The sequence below is a fragment of the Ambystoma mexicanum genome, chromosome 2p (assembly GCF_040938575.1).
Source record: "Ambystoma mexicanum isolate Mex_15411 chromosome 2p, UKY_AmexF1_1, whole genome shotgun sequence".
In the NCBI taxonomy this organism is placed as follows: domain Eukaryota; kingdom Metazoa; phylum Chordata; class Amphibia; order Caudata; family Ambystomatidae; genus Ambystoma; species Ambystoma mexicanum.
The window spans coordinates 447,572,359-447,593,995 of NC_090923.1; the positions used below are offsets into that span (position 1 = coordinate 447,572,359).

General features: G+C 49.0%; 1 protein-coding gene across 6 annotated transcripts in view; it reads right to left on the bottom strand.

Moving 5' to 3' along the window:
- The window catches only part of UBA3 (ubiquitin like modifier activating enzyme 3), a 1,318,404-nt gene that overhangs the window by 1,076,162 nt on the left and 220,605 nt on the right, over positions 1–21,637 (bottom strand). For all 6 annotated transcript variants that reach the window (XM_069643803.1, XM_069643802.1, XM_069643804.1 and 3 more), the window contains one exon: positions 18,871–18,951. In XM_069643803.1, the coding sequence (XP_069499904.1) occupies positions 18,871–18,951 (81 nt within the window). The remainder of the gene's footprint in view (positions 1–18,870; positions 18,952–21,637) is intronic.

Sequence of the window (21,637 nt, forward strand, 5' to 3'; positions counted from 1 at the left end):
GTGGGATCAACCAGCCCCAAGACAAACTACAATTTGAGCCATCTCTGTAGGTGCTATGCCTTTCTAGAGCTGCAGCCCGCAAATTCCAGGAGACTTCTGACCCATTTGCAGTGCATCATCTTTGAAAAGCTGAATCCGTCGAAGTCTTTTCTGGGCTCCAGGTGAACCTCCAGAGACACGATCCAAATCATCCAAGTCCCCTCACCAAAGTGCAGGAGTACAGGAATTGAAGATGTGCCGGGTGAGTAGCGTCCTTTGTTGGTGCTGAGAAAAAGGTGCCAAAACTGCTAGCAGACCGAGGGGACCAAAGAAATCTGTGCAACGGCACACCTCTCTCGAGAACCCTGCAGAGACATCCCATTCAGAGTCAGTCCTTCCTTTTGTCACCAGACCGAGGAATCAGGGGAACGGGTCCAGCTACATACACTTGTTCTAACCGAAGGTACTGTGGGTAAAAAGGTATTGCTTACCTTGAACCAAGAAGTTGTCCCAGAGTGTTGAAGTTTGTGAAGAGGTGTCCAGGGTGTCTACTCTACCTTGGACTCAAGCGGCCGGCTTGTGTTTTTTTTTCTGAGTCCTTTTGCAGGGTCTTTATCGTTGTGTTTATTCAAGTATCTTTTCCCAGAGACTAAAAGTATTCTAAGGAACATTTGCTGTTGTGCTCGTTAAGATTTTGAATCCACTCCAAACTGACTTTTGCATATAGTTGGGGATTGGGTTTTAAAAGCGTTAGTTTGCCAAGAAAGGGTCTCTTGAACGTTAAGCTCTGCTACTGTATGACCAACCTTTTTTTTGTCCTAAGAGACTATCTTATGTGGTTTTACTAACTAAATAAAATTACTGTATATCCTTGTCTTAACACAAGTGCGCGGTAGTACCGATAATACTGTAGAAGTGTCATTAGTGTCAAACCCTGTAACAATTGCAAGGCATAAATTAGTTTTCAAAAATCAATTAGCAAAGTTTGCTAATTCAAAATGTTTTGATTAGCAATTGTGTACTAATGTCGTTAAGGTCACCAGAAGTTCTTTGTACCCAGGACATGAAATGAGCAACAATAAAGCAGTTTTGCAAACTGCTGAAATAAGACGGAGAAATCAAGCATTGCAAATTCTTTAAAATTCAACTAGACCTGCAGGTCGGTTTCCCTATTCAACCTAAGAGAAATGCACTCGACCCATACCAATGGAGCACAACATATTTAAAATGTGATTTGTGTACAATGGTGCATGTCACTACAACTTGCTTTCTTTGGCACACGGCTGCCACCCAGCGGCCAGCCATGCAGTGTGAAACTTTTGTTTGACATTTAAACAAAGTAAATGTTACATAAAAGGTTTAAACATCACTTTCAAGTGCTACTCGCCCGTCATAAAAAGTACTCGACTATGCGAGTGGGCAAAAAGACTTTGCGAGCCACAGCTGAGTGTCTGTAAAATGGAAAAGGTCAGCTGCATGTATGGACACAGATATGATAAAAAGGCCCTGAAAAGTTTGCCCAGCTGTCTCCTGCAGGTGGTAATATATAATGCAATCATAAAGCAAAGCGAGCTCTGGAGGCCAACTACAGTGTTTGGTATTGCAATAGAACTGTGGATTTACAGATTGGATGGAACTATTGATCACTACTTTGCGTGAGCATCTAGTTTGCTTTGTGTATTCATTATGTAAGAGGAAAGAAAGAGTCCGAGCACAGTGGATTGCATAGCAGACAGAACTGGGCAAACGAAATGGAATCTTGTAGTTGGTGGTCATCTCAATTTCAGGGTACATGGTATAAAGCAACTGTATGATAATATAGACTGTCTAGGAGTGTGGGTTTGCTCATGGTTGAGCACCAGTTACAAGATGTATGCAACCTGCAGGTTACTGAACTAGGTTTGCCATCAAAAGCATTTGATCATGTGATCATGTACATTTTCAAAAGTGTTCACTCGTCAATTGGATGCATCGTCCCTAACAAAATGAAATATAGTTGACAATGAAATTTAGATACCCTAACCTAAACTTTACTGTAAAGCACAGAGATGATGCAGTGTTTTACAGTATCAATACACTAATCATGTATTTAACAACCTACATTTTAGGAATGGAATTGCAGGACTGTCTTTTAAAAAAATATTAGAGTTGACACATTCTGGTCTTTGCCAGACAGGATATAGAAAGCTTAATAAAAGAAGCATCCAGATTATTTCTGGTTTGCAAATATTTGAAAAAGAAAAGGAAATTCCTACACAGCACTCCCACACATGCCATTGGCACTTTTATTACTGCTGCACTTATTTCCATTAGGACTTGAGGTGAACAGAGAACAGAGGGGGGGGGAAGAGAGCACAGAGGGCAAAAGGAATGCAGGGCAAGCTGTTCTTTCATTAAAGAGGGCAACTTAAATACCTATCTTTGCTGCACAAGTGTCCATTTGATTAGCAAACTGACAGAAATGCATAGCAAATTGCTATGCGACACTGCTCATTTTATGCCTTGCAAATGTACCGCGAGCAGCTACCACAGAAGCAGTGGTCCTTGAAACATATGCCCGAGTGTGTTGGTTATTTGAACTAAGTAGATTTCTGACTTTGTGTAAATATAAAATTATATATTTTAATATAACATGGTGTACATGTTTCCTTGGACTACTGTACTATCTGGGTTCAGTGTACTTACCTGCAGCTCACATCTTCCTCCTATGATAAGCCTGAATACTCTGCCACTCTACCAAGTTTCCTTGAGGAGTACAGACTTGTACTAAGAGTTGGGGACCTGCATGCCAAGGGATAGTTTTATGAAGTCTTACCTCATGGAATTTAGGAAAACTCCCCTAACAGTGAGGCCACAGCAGAACCCACGCCGCACGAGAGTGAAAGAACTGACAAACAGTCTAGCTGAGAAAGCAAATAGCCCATGTCAGGCTGATAATTTGCATAAGCCAAGCGGGTGAAGTAAGAGCAGCAAAGCAGGGCTGGGAAAGCCCAGAGCACATGCAGTGCGGAGAATCCAAATATCCCACCAGGGGATGAGCAAATTGACAATCGGAGCAGGCCAACGTGATTCTTAAATTATAAATGACAAACAAGGGGGTGGGAGATTTTTGGTTTTTTCAATACCAATCAACTCAGGTCATGAGAACCTAGAACACATCCGGAAGAAATCGGGATAGGTTTCAACTGCCTTACAAGGCCTTTTTAGAAAAGAACTGCACTACCATAATCAGCATAGGACCGGAAAAGACTGAACTATGATTGGGGGAGTTGGGGGCCGGTGGGGTTATGGTCACAAAACCAGCCACCACTAATCCATCTAAGGGGGGGGGGGGTTACCTATCCCAAGCTCAAGTTTATGTTGCCTTTTTTCTCAAAGTGGTAGGGCAGTTGTTAGGGTAGCATAGTTTGGGACAGTTTATGTGCAAAATGTCCCGAGGAGCACCCGTTTATCAGCGTAGAGACCTCATCATAGAAGTAGGGCTTAAAGGAGGCATTATTTCAAAAAAAGATTCTGCTGAAAAACATGCCCTCTTGTCAGTCGCCTGACTTACCACAACACAAAATTGCACAAACGTCCAGGCTTATATGGCTTGCATTGGATGGTGAGCTGTCGATATAGATATGATACATTTCTCACCGTAGTCGTATTTCTGATGCTTGTATCTGCTTAGATTCACATGTTATGCATAGGCCAACATCTAGTGGAAGCTGCAGAGTATTACAGTTGTTGATTTCAATACTCGAAAAGGGAAGCCGACAGGGTGTGCCAGTAATACTATCCATAGTGTCACGTCCACTGTACCCATGGTCCTTCACAGCGTCAAGGTCCCTCACATTTTGTTTCTGACATGAGAGTGTAGCGCGAGTACAGGTGTATTAAAGCAGATATTATCAGATAAAGGTTAAACATCTATGCACCTTCTTTCCAAGGGGGAGGAAGGGTGGGCGCATGTGAATCTAAGCAGATACAAGCATCAGAAATACGATTACAGTGAGAAATGTATCCCTTCTGAGGCTTGTGGAATCCGCTTAGATCACATGCTATGCATAGATTAGCGAGCAGTGTTAGGAGAAGGTGGTGGGTTGTGAGAAGGTCCAGCAGCAAATAGATGTTTTAGAACCGCTTGTCCCACCTGTGTATCTGCTTTAGAATGAGTGTCAATTGAGTAGTGCTGAGTGAAAGTGTGTACTGAGCTCCATGTAGCTGCTTTGCTTTGGTGTGCAGCGAGGCATTTGCGATAAAGGCCAAAGTAGCTCCTGTACCCCTTGTGGAGTGAGCTCTTGGTGTGAAAGGCAGTGTGTTGCTTGATAATGAGTAACAGAGCTGTATGCATCCGACTATCCATCTGGAGATGGCATTCTTGGAAATGCGGTTGCCCTCTCTACCTGGTGCTACGGAGACAAACATCTGGTCTGTTTTTCTGAGCAGCCTGGTCGTGTTTACATAGTGAAGGACCGCTCTCCTTACATCTAGTGTATGGAGTTCTCTCAGTTGAGCTTGTTGGGTTCTGGAAGAAGGCCAGTAGCTCAAAGGATTGGTTTACGTGAAATTTGGAAATTAATTTAGGTGAAAACCTTGGGTGTGTTTGTAAAACCAATTTGTCCTTGTGGATGACAAAGAATGGGTCCGGCACGGACAATGCTTGAAGTTCACTAACCCTTCTTATGGATGCAATAGCCACCAAGAAGGCAGTCTTATATGTGAAATGTTTGAGACTTATGGGCTCAAAGGAGGGGTCCCATGAGCTTTGCAAGTACTACATTGAGATCCCAGCCAAACGGTGGGTTTGAAATAGGAGAGTGCAGTCACTTTACTCCCTCCATAAATGCCTCAATGGCGGGAACCTTCCACCATGATACTTTCTTGTGAGAGGTGGTGTAAGCTGATAAACCCGCCAGGTGAACCTTTATAGAGTTAAATACTAACCCCGAGTCTAACAAGTGGAGCATACAGTGAAGAAGGAACAAGTTACTTACCTGTAACTGTTGTTCTCCAGCATGGGTCTGGCATGGATTCACATGCTCATGAATATTCCCCGTCGTCAGGCTGGGAATCCTCGGTAAAGAAAAAACCAGTATCAGTTTCGTTTCTGATCTGTCTTTCGTAATAACAACCAATCACTGGTCTCTGCGTCATACTGACCACAGCCAATGACTGCCCTCAACCTAAGCACCGCCTCTGGCAGCCATCTTCAGATTTGGAAGCACGTGAAGTGGCAGTATGACCAAGTGAAGAGCCGCAGAGGGGTAGGCGGGAGGGTTCGCATGTGAATCCATGCCAGACCCATGCTGGAGAACAACAGTTACAGGTAAGTAACTTGTTCCTTCTCCAGCATGGGGTCTGGCATGGATTCACATGCTCATGAATAAAGAATACATAGCAGTACACACATGCACAACCACGGGAGGTGGCAAAGGCTCAACATCAAGCATCACATCAACTCAACATTAAGCATCTTACCTCCTCACCAGGCTCACCTCAGGCGAACAGGTTGCGCAGCACTGCTTGGCCGACCCTGGACTCCTCCCTGGAATCCCGGTCGACGCACTAGAATTTCGTGAAGGTGTGCGTCGACCTCCACGTAGCAGCCCTGCATATGTCCAGCAGGGGCACACCAGATAGGAACGCCGTGGTAGCTGCGATCGCTCTGGTGGAATGGGCTCTCGGACGGCCAGGCAGCGGTCGGTTTGCCAACCGGTGACAGCACATGACACAGCCGGAGAGCCATCTGGAGATGGAAGCCTTCGAGAGAGCCTTCCCCTGATTGACAGGTCCAAAGTTCACAAAGAGTTGTGACGTCTTCCGAAAACCCTTCGTGCGGTCCACGTAGAACTTCAGCGCTCTAGCTACATCCAGCGAGTGCAAAGTCCTCTCAGCCGGCGACGAAGGCGACGGGAAGAACACAGGTAACACCAAGGGTTCGTTGAGATGGAAGTCCGACGGTACCTTGGGCATGAAGGAGGGGTGCGTCCTGAGCACTACCCTCGTGTCGTGGAAAGTCAAGTACGAGGCCTTGCAGGAAAGGGCCTGGATCTCTCCCACTCGTCGTGCGGAGGTGATGGCCACAAGAAAAGCTGTTTTCCACAATAGAAACTTCAACGGGGCCGAGTGCAGAGGCTCGAACGGAGGTCCCATGAGCTTGGTCAGCACCACGTTGAGCTCCCACGCCGGGGCCGGAGCCTTCACCGGCGGGAACGATCTGAACAGTCCCTTCATGAACTCTTTCACCAGACGATGAGACCACAAGGACGTCCGCCCCGTGGTTCTGGTGTATCGGGAGATCGCAGCAAGATGAATCTTGATGGACGCGTGTGCCAGACCAGCTTTGGCCAGCGTCAGCAGGTACGGCAGTACTTGGGGAGCCGTAATCCGTAGAGGGTTAATCTTCTGTGCGCGGCACCAGACAGAGAACCTCTTCCATTTGTGTCCGTAGCATTTAAGAGTCGAGGACGCCCTGGCCTTTGCAAGAACCTCTCTGCAATCGGCCGGTATGTCGTATCCTCCAAACTCTAGCGCTGCAGGAGCCAGGCCTGCAAGTTCAGCGACTTCGGGTCGTGGTGGAGGATGGCGCCTCCTTCCCTGGAGAGTAGATCCGCGTCCGCCGGCAGCTTGATCGGCGGGGACGCTGACAAGTCCAGCAAGTCCGGGAACCATATCTGCCTCGGCCACGCAGGTGCGACGAGGATCATCCTGCACCGTGACCTCTTGAGCTGGTTGATGAGCCGGATTAGCAGAGGCAAAGGAGGGAACGCGTAGAGGAACAGGCCCTCCCAGGGGAACGAGAAAGCATCGCCCATGCTCCTCGTCTGGGGAAACCTGCTGGCGAACCTCCGGCACTTGGTGTTCGTCGCCGTCGCGAACAGGTCGATCTGGGGTGTGCCCCACCGTCGGAAGAGGCGATCCACCAGATCCTGTCGTAGTTCCCACTCGTGGCACGAGCGCAGCTCCCTGCTGAGTGAGTCGGCGATGGTGTTTTTTATCCCTGCCAGATGAAACGGCACCAGAAAAATCCCTTGGGCGACGGCCCAATGCCACAGGTCCAGCGCCTCCTTGGACAGCGCTGGGGACCTGGTTCCGCCCTGTTTCCTGATGTAAAACATGGTGGTGGTGTTGTCGGTGAAGATCCTCACCACCTTGCCCTTGAGGGACGGAAGGAAGGACCTGAGGGCCCAAAACACTGCACGGAGCTCCAGGACGTTGATATGCAGGGACTTCTCCGTCGGGAGCCAGAGTCCCCTTGCGTGCAGATTTTCGGTGTGCGCTCCCCACTCTTCCAGGGAGGCATCCGTGGTCACAGTCTCCTGGTGGGCTGGGGCCTGGAAGTCCATGCCCGCCGTCAGATGCGCGCGGGTGCCCCACCACCGTATCGCTCGTCGGAAGCTCTCGTCGAGCTTGATCCTTTCCTCGAAGCTGCCCGTCGTCTGGATCCAGCGCGCATCCAGGAATTCTTGCAACGGGCGCATCCGGAGCCTGCACATGGGAATGAGGTAGATGCAGGAAGACATCATCCCGAGGAGGGACTTGATGGACCTCACTTTGGCCGCGTCGGCCACCAACATCCGTTGCACCTTGCCCAAGATGGTCCTGGTCCTCTCCTCCGACGGGGAGGCCAGAAGGGACACTGTCGAGCCTCGCTCCCAGAAACAGTGCGACTTGCGCGGGCACCAGGTGGGATTTGGCGTAGTTCACGGAGAATCCCAGGTCCGTGAGGAGTTGGACGGTCCTTGCCGTGTGGACCACGGCGAGCTCCCTCGTCTTGGCGCGGATGAGCCAGTCGTCCAGGTAGGGGTAGACGTGAATCCCCTCGCGGCGCAGCTGCGCCGCCACCGGTGCGAGGCACTTGGTGAATACCCTGGGTGCCGACCGTAGTCCGAAGGGAAGGGCTTTGAACTGGTAATGACGCCCTTGGACCACGAACCTGAGGAATTTCCGGTGCCCCTTTAGGATGGGAATGTGGAAGTAGGCATCCTCCAAATCCAACGACGATAGGAAGTCTCCTTCCTCCAGCTGACCCAGGACGTGCTGGAGGGTGACCATCCGGAACTTCTGCGCCTTGATGAACTTGTTCAGACGTCGCAGGTCTAGGATGGGGCGCCATCCTCCCGTCTTCTTCTTCACGAGGAAGTATCTCGAGTAGACTCCGGAGCCCCGAAGCCCCTTTGGGACGAGTTCGATGGCGCCCTTCCTGAGCATCGCCTTTACCTCCAGGAGAAGTTGAGGGGCGTGAAGTTCTTTCCTGGCCACGGGGGGGACGCGCGGGCACCTTCTTTGAAACTCGAGCGTGTGGCCCCGGGCCAGGGCGTCCAGCACCCAACGGTCGGTGGAGATGGACTCCCACACGCTGACGAAGCCCGCCAGCCGGCCTCCCACCGGGGTGCTTCGGTGGGGGCCCGACCCCACGGTCGGTTCAATCCTGCTTGGACGCGGCCTTGCCGCCTTGACCTCCTTGGCGACGACGGCGGGGTCCGCTAGACTTGCCTCGTCCTCTGTAGGCCTCTTGCGACGACGAGCGGGCCGCTTGACGGTAGGAAGCGAAACCGCCGCCGGAACCTTTGGAGGCGCCCTTGCCTCCGCTGCTCCGAAAGGGCGTCCGTCGTTGCTGCAGAACTGCAAGGGCCCGGGCCGTCTCAGTATCCGCCTTGATGGCCTGAAGGGAATCGTCCACTGTCTTCCCAAACAGATTGTTCCCGTCGATGGGCATGTCCAGGACTCTGGTCTGGACGTCCTGCCGGAAGTCCGTAGCTTTGAGCCATCCACGACGTCGAAGGCAAACGCTGTTGCCCAGCTGGCGGAACCCAGTGTCGGCGATGTCCGTCGCCACGGTAATGGCGTGGTCCGAGGCCACCTCACCTTCCTGCAGGATCTCCAGGGCCTCCGCCCTCTTGTCGTCCGGCAGAAAATCCAGCAGGGGAGCTATCTTGTACCAGAGCTCCCTGTCGTAGCGAGCCACGATAGCCAAGGCGTTGGCCGCTTTAATCGTCGTTGCTGCCGACGAGATGACTCTACGTCCCATAGCATCCAATTTCCTTCCCTCGCCGTCCGGCGGGGAAGTCGATGTGGAGGCCGCACCCCCCCCCGCTTTCTTCCTGGCTGCCGCGGAGACGACGGAATCCGGGGTAGGCTGCGCCCGGAGGCACAGGGGGGCCGTGTCCGGGACCCGGTACTTTTTCTCGTACCGGTCTCTTCTAGCTGGCGTCGTGGAAGGGTTCTTGAGGAGGGAAAGGCCCTCATCCCAAATGTCGTCCAACAGAGGCACTGCGAGGACCGTCTTCCTCTTGGCCTCGCGCCGCTGATAAAGGAAGCCTTCCTTTTTCTTCTCCTCAGGGCAGAGTTGGAAAAGCTCGGAAGCCCTGGAGATCATGGAGTGGAAAGACCCGATCTCGTCGGGCGGAGAAGCCCTGGCGGGAGGCGACGACGGAAAATCCTCGTCGTATGCCTCGTCGTCCGTACCCGTCGCTGCCGTGTCAGTCCCCGTATCATCCCCTCGGGTGGACGGGGAGGAGGGCTGGACGGGGCGCGACGGTTGAAAAGGAGGTGGTGGATGGATCCTTCTTTTCTTGGTAGGGGGAACACCAGAAGGTCCCGGTTCTGGATCCCCCGACGGGAGAGGTTCCTCCGTCGGTAACGGTAGCCTCGTCCTTATCTCGGAGCATAAGGACTGTATGGCCAACAAAATGGCCGCCGAGTTGTCTTGCGGCGCTGGCAGAGGGGAGTCCGACGGGCGAGCAGGGGCCCCGTCGGTATCCTCGACGATGTCATCGTCGTCACCTGCGTCGGGGTCCATTCCGACGGGCTGGCCTTCCACGCCTAGGCCGTGGCTTAAGACCTCGATCAGCTCCTCTTCTGAGGTTGAGGCCGAATCTACGACGACGCCCTGCCCCCCCTTCTTCCCCACGGAGGGTTTCACGGGGGTCCTATCGATGGGCACAAAAGAAGACTCCCTCCGAGGAGGCAGGGAGATTCTGGGCCCCGAGGTCGCCACCACTGGTGCAGCCTCCACAGGCTGAGCCAGGGCCGCCGCGACCGTTTCGATAGAGGGCTTGGTCGGATGGATCAAGGCCTTCACCACCTTAGGTGCGCTCATCGCCTTATCCTTGAGGGAGGGGGCACTGCCACGCTCCTCCTCTGCCTTAGAGCTCGACCGGGGCCTCTCCAGGAGCTTCGCCAGGTGCTCGGCCTTCCTCTTACCCGACCCAGAGCGTTGGCTCGTGGTTGATGGTGCCGGGGAGGGTGCGCCCTGCCTGGCGCCCGTAGAGCCCGACCGTTCGGCGCTCCCGGTGCCAGCGGACTCGCGGTGCTTAGCCTTATGTTGGGCCCCCGTCGCCGGGGCGCCCTCAAAGGTCTTAGAAGACCGCTCGGATTTCTTCTTCTTCTCGCCAGACGGGCTCTTACCCTCCAGCCAGTTGGCGAGACGTTGATGGCGGTCCTTCATGGTCCGTTCCGACATGTTGCCGCAAAACGCACAGTCCTTCTCCACGTGCGTCTTGTCCTCATGAAGGCAGTAAAGGCAGAAAGAGTGTTCGTCCTCAAAGACGTTCTGCAGCTGGCATCCAGGGCAGACCCTGAACAGCTTTCCGGGCGTCGAGCTTCCCTTCTCCTGGGCCATCTCCGAGACCGGGCCTGAGAAGCTTCTGGAGTCCTCCGAAGTGTAGCTCGACGAAATCTTCACCCTTGAGGGGCACAGACGAATCCGACACGGGTCCCCGTTGATCGGATGTAGGATCGGTGGAGCTTGAGGCTCTTTTGACCGAAAGAATCGAAGTTTTTTGTGAAAAAGCGCGAAAAATAGCACTAACGCTCGAGAGCAATAGCACGAGGATCCCAACACATCAACGTGCGGTAAAAATCTGAAGATGGCTGCCAGAGGCGGTGCTTAGGTAGAGGGCAGTCTTTGGCTGTGGTCAGTATGACGCAGAGACCAGTGATTGGTTGTTACTACGAAAGACAGATCAGAAACGAAACTGATATTGGTTTTTTCTTTACCGAGGATTCCCAGCCTGACGACGGGGAATATTCATGAGCATGTGAATCCATGCCAGACACCATGCTGGAGAATGTGTGATGGAGTACATTCTATGGGGTTTGTTTAGACTGGCACCAAATTACAATCTCCTCCACTTGTCGAAATAACATGGTCTGGTGTTTGGTTTACGTGCCTTGCTGAGGATATCCATACACCTCTGTGATAGATTCAAATGTCTAAACTCTATGACCTCAGGAGCTATGCTGCCAAGTTCATTGAGTGAGGTTGAGGGTGTAATGTTATTCCCCCGTGCTGGGTCAGCAAATCGGCCTGGCCCGGGAGTTTGACGGGATCGCACATTGCCAGTTTGCGCAGATGTGGATACCATGGTTGTCTCACCCACATAGGAGCAACTAGTATGAGCGTCATCTGTTCTCTGTGAATCTTGTTCACCACCCTTTTTCATTAAAGGAATTGAGGGTGTGGGGGGTGAGCATAAGCAAATTGCCCTGACTAACTCATCCATAGGGCGTTCCCCTTGGAGTCTGGTTGGGGAAACCTGGATGCAAAATCTGGGCATTGCTTGTTTTCTTTTGTAGTGAACAAGTCTATTGTGGGGTAACCCCATTGTGGGGATTTGTGATCTATGACACTTATGTCAAATCGCCACTCGTGTTCTTCTGGTAAAGTGTCTCTGCTTAGCAAATCTGCTAGAGTGTTGAGTTCCCCTGGAACATGTTGAGAAGTTAGAAACATCGCCCCGGGGTGCCAATTTCCATATTTTCTGTGCCAGTGGACAGATTTGGAGAATGTGTGCCCCCCTGCTTGTTGATGTAGAACATTGCAGTGGTGCCGTCGGTCAGGTTTTGTACCAACTGATTCGTCAGCTGTGCTTCGAATGCCTGAACAGCTTTGAGTACCGCTAGAAGTTCCACCCGGTTGATCTGGTTCTGTGTAGTGATCTGAGTCCACAGACCATGTGCTGTGAGATGAAGGTGATGTGCCTCCAACCCAGAGTGATGCGTCTGTTGTAACTACCGTTTGTACCCCGGGATCGGGAAGTGTTTCCCCTTAACAGATTGTCCTTAGTCCACCAGCAAAGGGCTTGTATAGTGTTGGCGAAACGACCACTAGATCGACCCACTGACCGCTTGCCGGAGACTAATGTTTCGCCAACCACTCCTGCAGCAGGCACATGCGCAAACGTGCATGTGGGACCAGGTAAATGCAAGATGCCATCATGCCGAGCAAATGCATAGTTTTGCGTACGCTTATCTGGTGACCGGCTTGATACTCTAGTATTTGCAGTTGCATGTTTTTTATTCTTTCCTTTGATGGACTCCCCTGTGATCAGCCAGTCATCCAGGTAGGGGTACACTGGGATTGCCTCCCTGCGCAGGTGCGCTGCCTCCACCGCCAGTAGCTTGAATACCTTTGGAGCGGATGCTATTCTCAAGGGTAGCACCTTGAATTGGTAGAGCTGGTTTGCGATCTTGAAGCGCAAGAATATTCTATGCCCTGGGAACATTGAAATATGAAAACGGGCATCTTTCATATCCAATGTTGCCATGTAGTCCCCCTGCTTTAGCAGTGAGATTACTTCTTGTAGCGTTGTCATGCAGATTTTGTGTGGCTTGACATAGTTGTTTGCAAGGCGTAGGTCTAACACTGGGCGCATTGTTGGATCTTTTTTTGGCACAAGGAAGTATGTTGAATAAATACCCCCGTTTACCTGGTTTGCTGGGTCGATTTCTATGGCGCCCTTTTCCAGCAGTGTTTTCACCTCCTCCAGTAGTATGCTTTTTTCCTCCTGTGTTGATTTTCTTAGTTTCGGCAGGTAGTTGGATGGGTTTTCTATAAGTTGTATACAGTATCCGCCCACCACAGTGGATAACACCCACTTGTCATAGGTGACCCCTCCCTCCCATGCATGGATGAAGTGTGAGATGCAACCTCCTACTGGAGTGGCACGGAAGGGGACCTGGAGCGAATTGTCGTTGTTTGGGAGGGGTGGAGCCCCTTGCAGAGGAGGTTCTACCCATGCTCCTCGTTCTTTTGTAGCCTCTTTGAAAATTGGAGGTGTAGGAGTGTCACTGCGAGGTGCTCCATGATGTAGACTGGCTACCTTGCCCATAACTGGAGGAGCGTTGTGGGTCCTGTCCATGGAACCGCCTTGTTGGACAGCTGCCCAATAGATTTTAGGGTGTGGTACTCTTCTTTGGTGTTTTTAAGGGTATCCTTCACCGAATAGTGCATTTGGTTGGCATTTTGCGTAAGGTGGCCTGTGTTTCAAGTTTAAAACTGGATTGCCTAAACTGGCACTTCAAGAGCATGCCTTCAGCTTCAGGTTGTTCTTTAAGATGCAGTTGGCCACCTGCTTGCCTTCGGTTACAGTCTTTAGGAACTGATATTTTAGAGGCTCTGGGACAGTTTCAATTTGTAGTTGCAGTTCGTCCCACTTATGGCAACGGTTGCGGGCCATGAGGGTAGTATTGTTGGCTATCCTATTCTGATAAGAAGCAGAGTAAGCCACTTTTCTGTCAAAAGTGGGGCCTCTGCAGAGGCTAGGTGGGCATGCCCATTTCCTAGTTGTGGTTTCAGCTGACCTCCAATGTATAAAGGGTCGGTAGGGGCCAGTCTGAACACTACCTTGATATGGGGATTGACTGCTCGTGTAAGGTTTGGTGTTAGGAGAGCGGGTTGAATGAGTCTCTGAATCGATTGCAGGAGGGGAAAGAATTGGGTTGCGGACTTGTCTCCAAGAATGTCCTCCACAAAATGTTTAGCAACTTGGGCCTCCTGCATGATGTTTAAATGTTCTGCGGCCTTGAGGAGCAGCTCATTGTACTGCAGTTGGTTGTCGACTGGGGAATCAGCCACTCGATCTTGATGGTCTGGTGACTGGATGACATCATCGTTGTCATATTGGTCTTGGTCACCCTGGTCCTGGTCATACAGCTCGCCTTGATCTCCCCGAGGGCCAGGATCAAGTGAACCTGAGGGGTCTACAAAATATAAATCCTGAGAGGGGAGGGGTAGCCTGGGTCTGGGTGGAGGTGCTGGGTTGAAAAGTGTCTAGGCGTGCCTTCTTGACTGCTGGTTCATCGCTAGCTACTCCTGTGTGTGATGGGCCCTGAAGGTTAAGTAGTTCTGCAAGTTGCTGGTCCATGAAGTCTACAAAAGATGACGTCTTCCTCATGACCCTATCAATGCTCTCTGAAGTCCACTCAGATGACCTTCAAAACACAGAGGGTATAGAAGTGTCATGTAAGAGTGTAGGCTCCTTGGGGGGCATGGTCCCTAAAAGAGTAAGTGTAAAGAGGGGTCCTTAGATTTAGAGAGACCACTATCTTAGTAAGTAGAGGGCTTAGGCGGTAGAGGCGTCACATTTTAGTGGCTTTCAACATCTGGGAATTTTTAAAAAAGAGGGCCGGTGATGTCTTTCTTAATGAGTTCTCTCATATTTGACATAGTGGAAGGAGCCGTTGAAGCGCAGTGTCAGAAACTGACCTTTGTTTCGGAAGGCTGTCATGCGGTGAGCACGATGGCCCAGAGGATGGAGCTTTTGTTTGACACTGCGTGGCTTTCAATGGTCGACAGCGAGGTCGGTCGTGGGATGTGCTTGTTGTGGCATGCAGTGTGTGTGCTTCAGTCGCATCTCTGTAACAGGTCCGCCGGCCTACTTAATGGAGTCGGGGCACGCACGTGGGAGTCTTTCAAATTCTGTACGCATTTGGGGTCACTTAGGACACCGACGCTGCCCTCACTGGAAGCTCCCTCCACAGCAATGGAGGCCTCTGCGTTTTGCACGACAGACAGAATTTAAAAAGGTATATTTTCCATGATTAGTGGAAAAGGCAGCACAGCAAAGCGAAGGAACTGAGGGGAAGAGAAGGAAATGAGGGAAAAAGATTAGGCATTCTCTAAAAGGAGAGGAAAGTATGGCCTCCACCCCACTCTCCCTACAGTGTAGGCCTCTGTCGAAATCCACTGCAGATCTTGCTAAGGGCGATGGGTAGCCAGCGAAAGAATAGTAAGAAATTCTAAAATACACTTTTTCTAATCAAAGGAATCAGCCTGAAAAACTCTGCAAACTACCGTCCTACTACAATGGTTGTCGCACTAGGGATAGTATTGCTGACAACCAATCGACGTCCCTTTTCAAGTTTCGAAAACAAATCACGTACTACTCTGCGACTACCGGCCTAAGTATAGCATGTGATTAAAGCAGTTCCACAAGCCTCAGAAATTAATGTATAAATATGTGGTTTTAAGGAACAGGGAAATGGGGGCTAACACGATGTCTGTTGAATATTTCAAAAAAATACTGGATGGATTTACCCCAAACCAGTCAAGGAAATTAAGTTGATGCTTTGTGCACAGTTGGTTTTCTTATTTGGTCTGAATCTGCCCAGCGGTTTTCATGCTATGCCTGTTCAAAACCGCACTTTTCGTATATGGGAAAATGAATGCATATAGGCTGAAAACAGCATTTTAAGTTTGCAGTTGGGAGGGAGGGGGGCCTTAAACCTTTGGTTTAGAAAATGTCCTCCAAATCCATCCAGCAAGTCAAAAGTTATTTGGGGGGGTGTTCATGTGTCGTGTTTTGGTCTTGATTGTGTTTGTGTGCAAGTGTTTGTGTTGTAATGGTTTATTTGATATGCGAGGGGTCTTTGTATTGGAAGTTATAGTTTACTGATAATTGTATTTTGGTGCAGAAATTGTTATGTATACTGTTATTTCTATGATTCTCGCCAATATGTGTTGATGGTATTAATGGTTTGACCATTTAAATATAGTTATAAAAAAAGAAAAAAGTTATTAGCATCTCTGATGCAAAGCAAGACCAGTATACTTAAATGTTTTAAGGTGCAGAGGGCACCCAGTTATCTGTCGAATATTTTTAAAACGATTGGATGGATTTGCCCGAAGACAGTCAAGGAAATTACGTCAATGCTTTGCGCCCAATTGGTCTCTTATTTGGTCCAAATCTGTTCATTCTACGGGTGTTTAGAGAAAATCATTTTCTCTCTATGGAAAAATGAAAGGGCTGATTTTGTTGTCTTAAAAACGTTTTGGTTCCCAATGTTTCATTGAGGGGGGGGGGGTGCTTGACAAACCTTTGGTTTTCAAAATTTCTTCCAAACCTATCCAGCAAGAAAAGTTAGAAGTAATATCATTTGGAGAAAAAAAAATTGATGCTTTTTCATTTCTGAAAAGTCAGCCAACCCCTCTGATGCATTCTGGGACTTATCTAGCTAGGTCAGAACTACCCCAGAACCTTGCCAAAAACCGAAGTTGTTTCCATCCAGCTGTTTTTGCTGTGCGCAGGGCAGACATTTTGACTTTTTCTCTGGGAAAACAAATGTGAGAAATAATTTTGCTTTCTTAATAAATTTCATTAATATTTCTAGTCTGTGGAGGCCCATGACAAACTTTGTTAGCAAAATATAAGCCAAACCCGTCATTCAAGTCAAAGGTTATTAGCAATTTAATTCCTGGTTTCCTATGGAACTACTATAGTGTGGCGACTATAATATAACTTTATTAAAGTATATATTTTTCAGTCCATCGGTGTAGTGTCTTTTCTAGAGCTGTGTGTGGCCCAATTACTTCTGTGCCAGCTTGCCCCTACCTTAGAGTTAAACTTCGTATCTCAGACCACGTTTCCGACACCGAGAGGTTTGGCTTTCCTTTGTCAGATGTATTAGCCTTCTCCTTAGAGTTAGTGGTTGTTGCATCCTCAGAGGGTGGTAGAAAAATTGCCCAACAATGACCATGATCTTGACCTTCACACATTAACGGAAGGCAACAAAGGAGTTAGTTACTTAACTGTAAAGCCAATTCTCCAGCATTGGTATCTTTCATAGATTCACATGCTTTGAATATTCTCCCAGCTTCAGGCTGTGAATCCTCGCTTAAAGTTTCCCTTAAGCTGTTAAAACAAAACACAACGACTACTGAGGCCCCTACACTTTGAATTGGCTAATTTCTCCATCAGCCAATAAATATTTATCAACTCCAGCACCAGAGGCAGTGTTCAGATTCTAGCTGGCTTAAGTGCCTGGTTCCAAACAAGCAGGGATGGTGGGTGGGTTGCATGTGAACATATGAAAGATACCAATAAAAGTGAACTGGAGTAACAGCTAAGTACCCAACTCCTTTGCCACCATTGGATCTTGCATAGGTTCACACGTTTTGAATAAATGGAAAAGCAGCACGAGCGCATGCCATACACTATTGCAGAATGATAATGTTAGGACAGTAGAAGCTCACCTTTATGCCGTCCATTTTTGCCTGCTGGGACACTAGGGTCGGCAGTGTGTAGCATCATCCTAAAGCCATCCCCACCACTGATTGGGTCTTCAATGTTGTCCTCAATGAAGAGTTTATCCTCGTCGAGGATGTAGTTGCCATAAAACAGGCTGATGACTTCACCTCCATCAGCTTTATTGACCATGTGGGCATCCAAGATCTCATTGATAAGGAAGCCTGTATCATAAAGGGTTGCGCTAGTGGACATTGTCATGGACTAGTCTTCAAATGCCCTGGAGCCATGGCCCTTACTCCGTGGCAGGTGGCGAGGCGCTGGGTTGTGTGCTGACCGATGTCGGGCCTGCAGGGGGTAGCAGCGTCTAGCCTCCTGCTGCACCGCTGCTTTGAGTGTGGTGCGGCAGCTCCATCGACATGTTCGGCGGGTGCCACCTGAAAATCTAAGCATACGGCTCCGAGACATGAGCCTTTCAACCTGTGCTGGAAGCACCTTGGATTTAACTGGGACTGTAGCCTATCCTTAATCCAGTGAGTAGATTATACCAACTGCACACTCTAATCTACCAGGGCCAACTGTTGCTATAGTATTGAAGACAGTCTAGAGCTGAGTGCGCCAGTAACATTCATTTTGATTCGACTGTACGCCTGGCGAAATACTTAATTTTTCCATCATAGAGCGCTGTAGCAGTAAAAGGACAGGGCAGCCTACACTTATCTGCTAGAACTATGTCCAGATTCCCATAACTGCGCAAAGGCCCCGAGCTGGCGTCTTCCCCTGCTGAGGCTGCAGCTCATGACAGGAGGTACATCTACCGCAGCACACAGGAGGGATTTATATCCCTCAATACCAAACTGGATGACAACCACCAACTTAAACTCCTAAACAAAATAGGACAAGGAGAGCACAGGCATTACGGAGGGTGAAACAAGGATTGGTCGGACAGAGGACGATCTCAGAGAATAGCAATCAATCACTTAAATGCTTATTAAAGATCTGAAGGCAGTGAGAAGTGTGATAACCTTGAATCATGCTCCAGGTGTAAAAATGTGTGCATTGTTGGGGTGCCGGAGGCTGGTCATCCAGGCAGCATGAAATGCTTTGTGGAGGATCTTGTGTGAAACGTGCACATCGCTCGCTGGCACTGAAATTGTTGTGAAGAAATCATTTCTGCGAACAAGTCATTTAAATCGGCTGAAGAAATTTCAGAGTGGAGGACTTCAATCAGCCCACCATGGTGTTAGGATCCGGACATGGCATCACTTCCCATTGGCCGATGGGGAAATTAACTAAAACATGGTGTATGGGCAGCACTAATCACAGCTTTTGCTTCAACATCATACTGCGTAAAACTAATCGAGGATCCCCAGTCTAACACCAGGGAATATTCAAAGCATAAATCTATGAAAGATACAGCACTTGAAAGGTCACGTTATTTACTTCGAATAGTGTCCTGATATTAAGAGCAGCATTGAATGCACGGTTTATGAAAAAAATCAATCACGAGTTCACTTCCTGCAGAGATGCATGCAATTGAAATCCACAATAAATGTTAGGTCAGCTTCAAGCCAGCATTGCTACCAATTAAACAGTACGAAACAAAAACGCATTAGAGCAATATAATTCAATTGAATACAAACAAAAATGTAATTACCAAGTTTTTTAGTAGTTCACACCCCAATCCGCCAGCACCAATTACAAGAACTTTACAGGACTCCAACAAGAACTGGAGAGACTGCAAAAAGAAAGGTAGATTACAATTCAGAAAAAGAAATGGGCATTAATTTACAAACTAAGGACCTTTTTTTAAAATAAATGTTGCTAAATTAGTCGCATCAATGCTTGAATTCAGAAATGCTTCTCATTAATCCTTCATCCTTCCCCTCTTTTCTCCAGACTTGACTCCTACCTCCTCTCCCTTCTCCTCCTACTCATTCTTCTGGCTCCACTCTTGATCTTATCTTCAACTCTACCTACTCCTCCCCCTCTACTCTACCCAACTATCTCTCTGACCATGCCTTACTCTCCTTCTCTCTTACTCCTCCTCTCCCTCAAACGTCTCCTTTGCCCTCCTCCTCTCGAAGAGATCTCCGTAACTTTAGGCCTTCTCTCTTTCACAATACTTGCTCCTACTCTCTCTTCTCTCTCGGCTAATGAAGCCCTATCCTCTCTGTCTTCATCAATCTCTTCCAGTCTCGATCAACTCTATCCTCTCTCATCCTTCCGCCCTACTCGTAAGCCTGCTCAACCTTGGCTTTCCTCCCACCTCTTGTCCATGCGTCGTCTCCTACGCCGCCTCGAGCGTTGCTGGCTCAAATTCCCCTCTCTATCTAACCAGACATCCTACTTCTCTTACCATTCTCTATATGACTCCTGTCTCAGCTCTGCTAAACGCTCCTACTACTCTAACCTTCTACACTCCCAAGCCTCTCATCCTCGTCGTATCTTTCAAACCCTTTCTCACCTCCTCTCCCCACCTACTCATGACCCCTCAACCTCATCTCCCCATCCCCTTCTGACTTCTTCTCCTCCAAGATTCTCTCTTCGCCAAAACACTTTCTGCTACAATCCCCTCTTTTCCCCCAGTGCCCCTCTACCTGTATGACTGACTTCTCTTCAGTCTGAAGTTTCCCTTCTCCTGTCCAAATCTCATCCCACTGCTGCCCCTTCTGATCCACTCCCTAAACTCCTTATTCCTAAGATCTACCCTCTCCTCATTCCTTACCTAACTTCCTTCAATATCTGTCTCTCTTATGCTACTTCCCCTCTGCCTTCAAGCATGCTACTATCATGCCTTTTCTGAAGAAACCTTCCGCTAATCCTCATCTCGTATCCAACTTCGTCCAATCTCTTTTCTTCCATTCCTCTCTAAATTACTTGAACGCATAGTCTACTCTCAGCTCTCTGCGTTTGTTACTAACTTTTCTCTCATTCCCCCTTTCAATCTGGCTTTCGCCCTAAACACTCCCCTGAGACTGCCCTCACTCAGGTTCTCAACTCCCTCCTCACTGCTCGCTACTCTAAGCAATTCTCTGTCCTCATCCTCCTTGATCTCTCTGCAGCCTTTGACACCGTTGATCACCCCTTACTGCTCAACACTCTTTCCTATTTAGGTTTCAAAGGATCCATCCTCAACTGGCTCTCTTCTTACCCCTCCCACCGCTCTTTTACCGTCTCCTGGGGTGGTTGTACCTCTTCTACTCTTCCCTTGGACTATGGTGTATCCCAAGGTTCTGTCCTTGGCCCTTTTCATTTCTCTTTACACCACCCTTCTCGCCCCCAACATCTCTTCCTTCGGTATTTCTCACCACTTCTACGCCGATGACACCCAGCTTTTCCTCTCATTTTCATCCTTCACTCCATCTTAACCTCTCTTCTTGTCTTACTGCCATTAAAAACTGGATGTCATCCCACTTTCCTCTCTCTCAATACAGACAAGACTGAAGTCGTATTCTTTCCCTCCAACACTATTCCTCATCCTTCTCCCGCTCCTTCTATTCACTTTCCTCCCGCTAATCTTTGTCTCTCTGCCCATGCTCGTAATCTAGGCATTTACTTAGACTCCTCCGTCTCCTTTACCCACCGTATTTCACTCAGTTCCTGCGCATGTCGCTACCACCTTTTCACTACGCTCCTCTCACCTTCCACGCCACTAAACATTTAATCTCCTCCCTTTTCTCTCATCTTTTCTACTGTTCTTCTCTCCTCTTCAGACTCCCCGCTTCGCATCTTGCTCCCCTCAAATCCCTCTACCCCTCTGCCTTTCGTACCCTCTGTCTTCTCTCTCCTCACGACTCCATCTCCTCCTCGCTCTCACATCTTGGCTGGCTTTCCTTTAATTCCCCAACTCAAATTCCCCTTTATCTCTTCATGATTTTGCTCCCCCATATCTCTCCTCATTCTACACTCCCGCCCGTTCCCTCGGATCTGCAGATCTCTTCCTTCTCTTTGTTCCCCCGTTCCCATGTGCCTCCTCTCGTTTTCGCTTCTTTCAGCTCCTTGCCCCCCTCCACTGGAACTCCCTTCCTCTCTCTATCCGTTCCATCCCCACCTATTCCTCCTTTTGTGTCTCGGTAAAATCTCTTCTCCCCTCCCGGATTCTCTGATCCTCTTCTTACCCCCGCTCCCCCTGCTTAGTTTCCTCTTAAGTCCCCTCTCCTCCTCTCTTGCATTCAGCTTATTCCACTTCCTGTTCCCCACTTCCTCCCCCTCTCCACTCCCTCTTACCTCATTTATGTTCACTGGCAAATTGTTCTAGTTGCTGCATTACTGGTTTGACTCATATTTTGTAATTGCTTCTACTGTTATTGTATTCTTGTTGTTATAATGTAAAGCGCTATATAAAACACAAACATAAATGAGTATAACGAGGGGAGGCAAGAGGTTTTCCACATATAGGTGGTTTCATCAGGACTGGAAGG